The sequence below is a fragment of the Cyprinodon variegatus genome, unplaced genomic scaffold, assembly GCF_000732505.1.
Source record: "Cyprinodon variegatus isolate N-32 unplaced genomic scaffold, C_variegatus-1.0 Scaffold180, whole genome shotgun sequence".
Classification (NCBI taxonomy): Eukaryota; Metazoa; Chordata; class Actinopteri; order Cyprinodontiformes; family Cyprinodontidae; genus Cyprinodon; species Cyprinodon variegatus.
This window is the reverse complement of record NW_015150633.1, coordinates 503,273-514,952: the sequence shown is the minus strand read 5'-3', so window position 1 is coordinate 514,952 and position 11,680 is coordinate 503,273. Positions and strand designations below refer to the sequence as shown.

Genomic DNA, 11,680 nt, shown 5'->3' with positions numbered 1-11,680 from the left:
TCCCTATGAAATTTACGTAAATATCTATTGCTCTGCTTAATTTTAAAGTAAATAGCTTATATATGAAGTAAATCATATATTATTTTTTACCATTTAATAAAAAAGAAGGAATTGTGTCTTTTTACAAAATGACAAAGTAAAAAGAGTTAAATCTTTTTCATTTGAAATATGATATATGATTTTAGTTTACTCTAACAAACTGCAGCAACAGAAAAATCTAAATTATTGACCAGTTATTTTGGTAGCACAATTACATTTGAGACCTGACAAAATTCTGTCCTCAGTATTTTAAACTAGCTTTAGTTTTAACTATTACAAAATAATTACTACTTTATAGACAACACGCAAATGCGCCACTACATTTTAAGAGGTTGCTAACAGGTTAGCTGAAGTTAGGTGATCTGTCCGTCTCAAGTTTTACAGGAAAGTGAAAAACTAAATTATTTCAAAAACTTTCATTATTTTTAAAGGAACATATATAAAGTTTAAATATACGCCATATGGTGCCTGTTTTTCAGAATGAGGCCAATATTAGTTAGCAAACTTCTGACTATTTTAACCAGCTACCGTTAGCAGCCAGCCTCAGATGCTACGTTGCTAGTGTTTAACTTTATCTGTAAACTATTTATGTGTATTTAGGTGGATATATAAATATGTAACAAAGCGGAGCTTGATAAAAAAAAAAAGATGTCTGCGAAAACCGAACGGGCTTCGATTGGAGATGCAAATATTGGTAGTATCAGCTGAAAAGTCACATGCATTCCTCCGTGTTTACCTCTGGACAATAAACAGGTTTAACTAAGTCCGACTCATAAGAAGAACTAGATTATACAAAAATGTCTTGATGCTTTTTTAGCTTAAGAGGAACGTATAAAGTATATTTGGTGTATTTATTGAGCGTTTCATCTCGAGTCGCCATGGCAAGTGCTTTAGCAGCAAAAATGGGATTTAACTCTTTGATCAGAAAACAAGCCAAATACTTCAAAGTAAAGATCTGCACGATGGAATCAGACTTGGAGTTCAAGTGCGAGGTGAGTTGAACAACTTGTGATTTTTATTTATTTTTGGTCCTTATAATCGAGCAGGTTTGCTGCAGCATTTAAATACGGCATTATAAATCTGCTGACCAAATAAAAAACACAATCTAACTACAAACAGACCATGATTATTTTAAACCATAAGTTTCAAATTGCAGCAAATATGAACGTTTGTTTTTATACTTTAAAAAAAATTAAATCTACATGTGATATCCTACGGTGGCTGATTGCTACAGCCACCGTAGGATATCGCGCTACATATTTTACTCCCCCAACGCTAGATGGCGCCAAATAACAAGTGTTTGTTTAAGTGTTTTTTTTTTCCACACATGCTCTGAGGAAACATTTTAGTCACCGATTAGGATTAGTGCTGATATGCTTGCCAAATGTTTCTTATTCTAATTTGAACAAAACAAGATGTACTTATTTTTCGCTTTTATTGTGGAATTTTTTTCTTAGTCTATTTTTTTTTTTTTAAATGAGCACCATCAAAATTCTCTCAATCACTATATTTAAAAGGGAGGGGCCCTTTATGGGTAGCCACTGGTGTCCTGCTAATTACACACTTCAGCATGATGTTAGTTGCAGGTTTCCTATTTTATTACTTAAACTTGTGTTTATATCATTTATTGGTTAAGTAGGTACAATATTCTGAATCTGCAATTGAAAAAAACCCACTTCTACTTATGAATCATTTTTATTGGCTTAGTTTCCTTTTCTGCTGCTTGTTATGTATGGGATAAGATAACTGTCAAAAAGTGTATATATAAGTGTATTGTTAAAGAAAGGCTCTATTTATGCACCGTGATGCTCTATCTTTCCGGGTCTCATCCCTGAAAAGAAATATCTCGAGACAAACTCTTTAACTAACTCTTCATAACTTACATGTATTAAAGAACCAGGAGACATGACAACAGATTTTGATTAAAAATTGTAATCTTATTCAGATCAGAGAAACTGCTTAAGAATGTACAGAAGGTAACTGCTCACCTCTGGGCTCACCTCACAGGAAGTGGCCCAGATTAACAGTTAAAAAGGCATTTTATACATATCCAGTCTGTCACATAATCTTATTTTACATCATATACATTAGCATATGAGGAGACATCCATGGCACTAGCCTTATCAAAATAGGACACCGCTCTCATTCCATTTCCAAATATTTGCCACGTACAAAATGAAGATAATAACTGTATATCCAGACAGAGGAATTGTCCTAATTAGATTAAAGCGTCAGTTCTGAGGCACAACAGGGTGTAATAAACTCACACACCTTCAGTGATAATTATCCTAACCGTATCTATAATACATTTGTAACTGTATTTAGATTGAAGATTTGTACTTTTTTGTTGTCACCTCATACATACATACATACATACATATATACATGTGGGTAATGCAGTTTCATTAGTGAGAAGACAAGTTTTGAAAATATGAGTAAAGGTTACAAAGGTACAATTTTGCAGGAATACAAGTACAGATGACAAATTAATGAGTATATACTGTATCCCAGAACCCCTGATGAAGCAGTTACACTCCTTACTAGTTAGTGACAGTAATGCTCCACAATCAAGAAGAAAAAAAATCCCCTCCGAACGAACATTTGCCTGTGAATTTAATGATGCGCAGCGTAATATTCGATCTTCTCCCTCTTGTTATTTAAAAGTAATATGTGAATGACCTTCAGGCACACTGCCTCCACCAACTGGTAAGCAGTCTAACAGCTTCATCATTTGTAATTTTTCTGATACATGCTCATGATTTGCATTTTTTTAATCTTCTAAATTCTCACAGATTTCTTCTAAACTTGTCTACTCACAGATAAAATATCTGAAGCAACAAAGAACACATGTTAGATTATTAAATATATAATATTGACTCATGTTTACAAATTCAGACCATACACCTTTATTGACAGTTATCCCAAAGGTTAGGCTTAATATTAACATTCGTGCTTTTGTTTTAGTTGGTTTATGGTAAATTTTCTGTGCATTTTGAAGTCAGGAGAACTGACCAAAGTGCTTTACACTTCATTCAGTCATTCACCCATTTACACTCTGATGGTGGCAAGCTACATTGTAGCCTGGGGCTGCTGCACACAGGCACCACCTCTGAACAACTTGCCCAAAGACACGACACTGAAAGGCAGAGCCGACAACCCTCCGGTTGCAGAGAAAACTGCTGCATCCAATGCCGCTGTCGCCCCCTTTATATCATCTTTAAATATATCTCACTGGTGTTTACACTTTGAGCCACATAAGCTAACCCTTCACCAAGAAGCATTCATTTTGAGAGCATTCTCCTTTCTTTTGTCCTAATTCTGTGTTTAGCTTTTTGAATTTATGGGAATGTTCTTGTGCGCCCATTAGGATGGACTTTTACTGGAAACCACAAAAAGATTCAAACTTCAGGGATTTTTTTTAATCATATTTTCACATTTCTCCAACTGAACATTTAAAAAAAGATCGTTTCTCTATTTATAGAATGATGAAGATGTTTTAAATTTAGATTATTTGTATGCTTTTAAAATATTTGTTTTGTTTTTTTGCTGTAGCTGAAGTGGAAAGGAAAAGACCTCTTTGACTTGGTGTGCCGGACTTTGGGACTGAGGGAGACCTGGTTTTTTGGGCTCAGATACAACGTAAAGGACACAGTGGCTTGGCTGAAGATGGAAAAAAAGGTTACTATACCACCATTCTTTGTTCCCTAAAATAATTTGGTCGCTTTTTTCTTAAGATATTTTTATTTTATAGTGGTTTTGATGTGTTTTGTGGATGTTTGCAGGTTTTAGACCAGGAAGTGCCAAAAGAGGAGCCCATCACTTTCCACTTCCTGGCTAAGTTTTACCCTGAAAATGCTGAGGAGGAGCTAGTGCAAGACATCACTCAGCATCTCTTCTTCCTACAGGTAACTAAGCTAAATATTAATTGTATTTTTGTGCCTGTTCATTCTGTTTGAATTAGAAACCATCAAACTATTGGTGGTGCTCAAATGCTGAAGCCAAAATAATGTAGAAATATTACACTAGAGGAATCATGTCAAATTTGAATGAAGAAATGTAGAGGAAATCAGTTTTTGTAAAATGCTGCTACAGGGTAAACATTGTGAAAGCAGGCGGAGCCAACAGAGAGAAGGAAACTAAAGGTAAAATGTGTGTATCAGGTGTGACATCAAAATGCTTTGGACCTCTGCTTCCTTAAACTCTATTATCTACCTCATTTTTTCGCTGAAGTGCATTCTGAGTATCCATAGCTTTTCTTAACTGTAATTCAGAGCCAACAGGGGGCGCTCATCCACAGTTTCTCCAAAAGATGTTCAGTAGAACCCTCTGCAACACACCTTATTGTGTGCAGTCATGTGAAATCAGTGCACAGCATATTACTGCTGCCCTTTATATCCAATTAACGCTCTCCTGGGGGAATCTTCGGCCTCCTTTACCTCTTCTATGAAAATTAGATTTTTATTTATTTATTAATCACCCAGTGCTACCTATTGGTAACTTATCAATCACCGATTAGGCTATAGTTGTGGATTTATTCCTAGTGTTATCTTGCTAAACTGTTATGCTAGTTTAGTTCTGTATATTTTACAGTTCTGCTCTTTGGCATCTTCTTAAATTATTTATCTGTACTTTATTTAAATCAGCTTGTGTTGATTTATTGAGTTAAGTCTAACAGTCAGATTACTCTGTAGAGGCGATACACAGCCACAAGGAGGAAGATTACAAAGGCTCAAAGCGTCATCACATTGCCTGTCTGCTTGTTCCTTTGCTCTCATTAATTCCCATAATGTCAGGAGGCAGCCTTCGTTCAGATAATGTCACAGGCGTGACAGCTGGATTAGAGCTTATCAGAAATGATCACCGATCAAGATCCGCACACAGTCAAGCACTCACAACACAAGCAGACACGTATGCACGTCTCTGTCACTTCAGCCTGCCATGATAACGACATTCTGCTCTCATTTGTAAAGGGGATGGCATCCTCTGTGTTTAGTGCTAGTTATGATTAAGGCTGTCAACCCCGGCTCCATACCTTTGTAAGTTCAATACAAGAGAAGACAGCTTGACTGGCTGCGTAAACGACAAGATCTGAAGCAGGAATTTGTCCACCTATGTAAGCACATATTTCCTCCACCTAACCTTAAAATCTGCTTTATATATGCAGTTGTGCAAGTTAGTTTATGAATCGATTAGTTTTACCAACGATGAAGTTGAAGAATAAAAGAATGGATGAGAAGTTTTACTTAATCTATGCATAGTGAATTTAAGCCTGTTAAAAATAATGGTATTACTGTGAACCCAGAGAGCTCAATCAGCACTTTTAAACTCTTTGGAGTCGTTTCATATGCCATAAAGTGAAGTTTTAATTAGAATTTTTCATCTTTTAGAATGAAATAAAATAAAGAAGTCAGCTACTTCTGAGAAGGAACTGCTTTCTTCTGTTCTGCCCCTCTTTAGTTTAAAAAGCTGAAATTCATGAGGCAGGCTGGAACAGAGAACATGAGAACAGAACTGGAAAAAAACATGTCAGTTTTTATTGCCTTCCTGACTCAAGTGGAGATAAAAGCCACCTAACATTAGGGCTTCTTCATGTTGTACACTACCTTTTCTTATTAGATGTTGGTCGTGGGCAAGACACTGTCTGGATGGAGTAAAGAGAGGGTAACAGTAGAGAAGCTGGTCCCGGTCTGTCCTGGTCTGCACCCTGGGTTGTCAGGGTTTTGGAGGACTAATACATTTGGCCAGATTCCTTAAAGTTATCAAGTCAGAATTCTGCCAAAAAGACACACCTAATAAATACTAATGATTGATTTAAAAAGATAGTGTGGGTTCACTGTTTATATTGAGGAAAGTTAGGCTTAAATAAACATTCCCCTATAGCTGAACACATACATTTACATTTCTAATAGGTTTGCATCTACTGTTTAGAATAGAATAGACAGATTTATTTCGTAATTGTAAACAAAAATACATTTTGTTTAAAACAGCTCTAAAAAATGTCAATTTTTTAAAGTGCAGCCTTAAAAACAGTAATAAATACATAAAAAATAGTAATATAAACTTTGACTATATATTTACAGTTCTATCATATTTTTAAATATAAAATAATCAATTTTACACAACATTCAGCAGTCTAATGGCCGTGGGGAAGAAACTGTTATGGAACCTGCTGGACCTGCATCGGATGCTTCGAAGTCTGTTCCCCAAGGGTAGCAGGGAGAACAGTCCATGGTGGGGGTGTGAGGGGTCATTTATAATGTTACGGGCTCGGGACACGCAGCGCTGGGATGAAATGTCTTTAATGGGGGGTAGAGGAGCCCCGATGATCCTCTCTGCTGTTCTTACTACTCTTCTCACCTTCTTCCAGTCTAAGGCGCTGCAGCCCCCACACCACATAGTGGTGATGTTCTTTTTGATGCTGATGTCCTCAATGCATTTGTTGATGTAGGCTGACACAGTCATGTCATACTCATCCATATTTAATACGTTGTCATATGTTGCTGCAGCCTTGAAGATGTTCCAGTCAGAGCATTCAAAACAGTCTTGGAGGGTCTCCATGGCGCCCTCATACCACCATTTTAGTGCTGGATCGGGGCTCCACCTGATACTGGTATCATTGTAACACTAATTATTATCCCATCATCCATCCTAATATTTTAGAATAGATTCACAAAACTCAAATTAATTTAGTATTGGTTTTAAATTTAGCATAAATGAAGTTGTTTTTTTTTTGTTTGTTTGTTTCTCAGTATCTTTCATAGAGACTAGAAAAGCGGGAACACATGTTCAGTAAAATTTTTGATTTAAATAATTTTCATTTTCAATTTTTATTTTAATTTTTTAGGTGGGAAGGAAACTGGATTACCCAGGGAAAACCCACACATGGACAGGGATAGGGCAAAACTTAATATGAGTTTAAAGGTTTATTGACTGGATGGTCAATAAACTAAGACTAATATCCTAAATAACTGTTGCCTGATCTCTTAACAATATGAGCCGATGTATCAATGCAAGACATAATCAAGGAATTGGAATTGAAAGAAATATCCATTCTAAAGGCAGGTTTATGTAACTTCTCTTGCATTGAGGTTTTGTAGTATCCTTATGTGTTGAATGTAAAGTGCAGCTTTTGAATTCTGAAAGGCAAGATAACTTAGACATTTCTTTCTTATACAGGGATATACCTGGGATACATATTCCAAGCTATCATTTTATCCCATCATCCATCTTAATATTTTGGATTAGATTCAAAAAAGTACGACTAATTTAGTATTTCTGTTAAATCTAGTTAAGAGAAATAAAAATATTAAATAAGTATTTTTTGTTATTGTTGTTTATCAGTATTTTGCATACAGACCAGAAAAGTGGGAACACATGTTCAGTATAATTTTAGATTTAAATTTAGAAAACTTTTTTTTTTTTTTTTTTTTTTTTTTTTTTAAGGTGGGAAGGAAACTGGAGTACCCAGGGAAAACCCACACATGGACAGGGATAGGGCAAACCTTAATATGAGTTTAAAGGTTTGAGGGGATAAAGGTAGAAAGGGATAAAGGGATGATAGGATGAAGGGAAGAAGGAATGAAGGGGTGAAGGGATGAAGGGGGTAAGAAATGAGGGGATAAAGGACGAAGGGATTAGGAGGTGAAGAGAGGAGGTATGGATTTATGTTAATCCATAAATACGGTAAATAAATAAATACATTTGGGATGTAATGATGTGAGTCCCAACCTGTCTTCCATCCGAAACGTGTGATTTCTCAACGCCTCAAGAACATAAGAACTGTTGCTGTTAAAGTCAGACTCCAAAAAGAAATTATTCTACAAGTCCATATCATATTTGACCTTTGCAGTTGCAGCAAGTGTGAAATTATTCCGAAATTTTCCGGTTCTATGCGCTTAACTCAGACAAATTTTGCTCTTCCAGCTGTGCTTGTGCAGAAATGCATCTTTGTTCTTGCTTAGCTCCGAGTTTGGCCTGGCTCTGCACACTGATGGTTCATATTTGTCATGCCAAACAATGCTGTTCTGCCAAAAAGTTAATGGCTAAAGGGCTGGTTATACTCCCGCAGCAGTGTGTCGCAGTGAGCTTGTCTCAGATATTTCTGATTTATGTCCAATATTGAAGCATGGTCTGTGCTATGTTATTGCACACCACAACACACCAGGGACAATCAGAGACTAGCTGTTGGTCTAGATATGGCCGAGGTGAGGAAAGGGGGGCATGTTTGTGCGACAACATAGGGACATGAGACTTGGTTTCTGAGTATAAATCGGCTTTAAGCTCGGGCACGTCTTTCGGGGTGTTATCTGAGTATCAGATTAGTGCCAAACAGTTTTCCGATCAATTTTTATTATTATTTTGTGCATTATTGTTAATAATAGGCGCAATAAGAATCTGCTTCGAGCTTCAGGTCTCTCTGTATTAACAGCTAGTTTCAGGTTTTATTGTCCATTTAAATGCCAGTTTTAGTCATTGTGGTCTGTTGGTTTATAGAAAAAGTACAAAAAGGTATATATTTAACATTCCACCCATGTGAATATAGTGGATAAATCTCCTGAGGTTACACATTTATCTTTTTTTACACATTAATTTAAAGTTTCAATAAATGGCATAAGATGCCTTGGATTAGATTGTGTCTTCATATGTTAACAACAGCCTATCATCTTTAAGCTAAATGAAGAGGCTCTGCTCTCTTTAGTGCTGCAGCGTTTGGTGTCATCATGCTAGCTTATATAAAATTCTCTAAGGCCCCCACATGAAAGGTTTGGGGTGCTTTCATGTCAAATTCATTTGAAATAAAGTATTCTGCTGCAGAAAAATCACCTCTACTAACCATCAGTTTTTTTTTTACTTTTTTAAAACTAGAACAAATTTTAAACATTTGAAAGCAACAAGCTTAAAGCACATCATTTATACACAACATTAAAGCCAAACTACAGTGTGACAGTTAAGACATTTTCCCAGGTTTTATCCGTTTTTTTTGGACAAAGTGTCTTTGTCTCATATTTACATCAGACTTTCTTTCATCAAATTATTGTTTCTATAGGAGAAACTTCCTTATTCAGCTATTAAGTATGTTTTGAGCAAACTTATGTTTCACATGAGCACTTTAGCAAGCCAGGGAGGAATAAAATGATGGATCGAGCTTTAAATGTCTTCATACTGTAGTTGAATTGCTATTTTGAAAATATCTAAGTGGAAGAATTTTACACAAAGCAGTTTTCTGAAATCCACTGTGTAGGAAATTGTTGTTCTCATGACCAATCTCAGGACTGTTATTTCTTGGGAAGTTGACAATGTTTATAGGGTACTTTTTTCCAGTACAGAGCAATGAAATTAACTCTTTGCATTTAACCGATGCCCTTGGGAGCAGTGTGGGGTTAAGGGTCTTCCTCAGAGAGCCAGAGTGGCAGTCTGTGGGAGTGGGTTTCGAACTCACAACCTCATAATTCCAAGCTCTATGTCCTAACTACTAGGTTGCCACTCCCCTATCATGGTCCTGAAGATCTGGTGTCCTGCACCCTTTACATGTGTCTCTGCTTCCACATCTGAATCAAATGGTGGATTACCTCCTCAGCATGGAGTCAAGTTCCCCAGAGTCCTGCTAATGACTGGATTATTTGACTTATTTGGTGTGTAGAAGCTGAGCTGCATCTAAAAGGTGCAGAACAACGGACCCCCAGAGCCTAAATAGAGAAACCCTGGTTTAGTGGTTTCCTACACATTGTGGAAGAAACTAAAGAGGTATAGATGTATCAAATGTTTCCAGGTCTAGATGGGTATAGAAGAATAAAATACGTGTAATTAAAAATATTTTTTTACTTTTATTGTCAACGTTTTATTGCAGAGCTATTAAATAATGTGGTAAATGCAGTGGATTTACATTGATTTATTCCACATCATACCTTATTTGTAAAAATCTACCCATCTCCCTCTCTCAAAGTTTAAAGTCTAATTCAAATGACTGAATTTGTTAAATCAGACTAAGACTAGTAGAAAAATACAAGTTTGACCAACTCTGCAGTGATGGAAGCCAAAGCACATTTTCTACACTTTTATTCAGTGTTTTGCAGATAAAATAAAGGAATACATGTAAAAATACATTATACATAAGAAATATATTATTAATAAATTTCGGAAACTATATAAATCAATAAAAGTCTTCATATGAATAATTAAAAAGACACCAATTCAACAACAAAAACAAATGGCAGAGGCACAATGAGCGCCACAAAGCAGATATTGCTTTATAAATGGATCGTTTTTTGATAGGTCTCGGCGAGAGCCTTAAAATCGTGATATTTTGTGGTGCTATCGGGATGGCAATAAAATTGGGTATAAAAACACTCTTCATTAGTTCATCCCTAGGTGACTGTGTAGCTGTGAATGCACGCCACAGCAATAAGAATCAATTTAAAAATAGGTTATTGATGCCAAAGGGAAAATGAATGTTGCAAAAACTAAAGCTAAAGTTCTCCTAAAAAAGAACATTAGAATCGAGCCAGAAGACGGTGAAGAGTGTGCAGCTTAAATTGCGCCATCCTAGAAAATATAGCCTCACAATCAGAGCAGTTATATAAAGAAGTGGGATTTTCACTAAACATGCCCAAAGGAAAATAGATGGAAGAAGAAAAATATTAAAAAAGGAAATTCACCGTTCATCCATTTTTTTTATGTTTTTTTCTTTTCATCAGTAATTCTTATCTATTTTTTTTTACAAATAAAAATTGTTATCTGGACTAGAAATTTGTCATGATAAGGATAAGAAATAAGATAAATGCCACCCTCTATTTTTAGATTGGTTTCTAAACAGATTAATAAGGACTAGGAGGATTGATATTGGAATGTCGTCTGATATTAGATATCCTGATATTTTCCAATATTAACTGTGGATATGACCGATATATATATATATATATTTTTTTTCTTTTTTCGCCAGACCTACTAACAGTGACTGTCTTGTGCAGTCATTGCAAATAGCACTTTGGCTTTTTGTTTCTGAAACTTAAAAAAAGATCCACACCACCACCATTTTCACTTCTGACAGACTCCTCTACCTGTAGGGTGCATATAACCTGCTGGTGCTGCAGCCATAATCCTCACTTGTCCAATTTAATCTGCGATTATCCTGACGGAATAGCGGATATCCTATATTTAATTTTTAAAGTTAATATAGGCCAACCTCTATCGCATGCAGGTTATATTATGCATCCCTAATTGGAGCTGCGTAAATTAATCATCAAAGGTTTGTTTGTTTGAAGATATAAATAAGTTAAGTTATTCTTTTTCACAGCTTGGTCTTATTTTTTTAACCTATAGCTGAAATATCTTGAATTTTCAACATACTGTCTTTTTTTTCTCTCACTCAGTTTTATTTCCTTATCTGTCAGTGTGGGGTTTAGAAAATGCTGTTTGGGCTGTCAAACACTCAGCAGTCAGAACATTGTTGCTTCCCCATTACTTCTCTCAAAGGCAAAACTGTTTTTTTCTTTATTGCGTGACACAGATGAGATCATCTTGTTTGTCTCTCCCCCATGTCTCCCCAACATTTCTGCCTCTCTTAAAGGGGAAAAAAAAAAACCTTCAGAAAATATGGGAGCAATTTCCTGGCAAATAAATTCACCGCTTTAACAACATAACA

General features: G+C 35.8%; 1 protein-coding gene across 1 annotated transcript in view; it reads left to right on the top strand.

Moving 5' to 3' along the window:
• The first annotated feature begins 364 nt into the window (after window positions 1–364).
• nf2 (neurofibromin 2 (merlin)) overlaps window positions 365–11,680 on the top strand; it is a 42,335-nt gene continuing 31,019 nt past the window's right edge. The window contains exons 1-3 of the mRNA XM_015378862.1: window positions 365–1,031; window positions 3,592–3,717; window positions 3,822–3,944. Coding sequence (XP_015234348.1) covers window positions 918–1,031; window positions 3,592–3,717; window positions 3,822–3,944 — 363 coding nt within the window. The 5' untranslated portion in view covers window positions 365–917. The remainder of the gene's footprint in view (window positions 1,032–3,591; window positions 3,718–3,821; window positions 3,945–11,680) is intronic.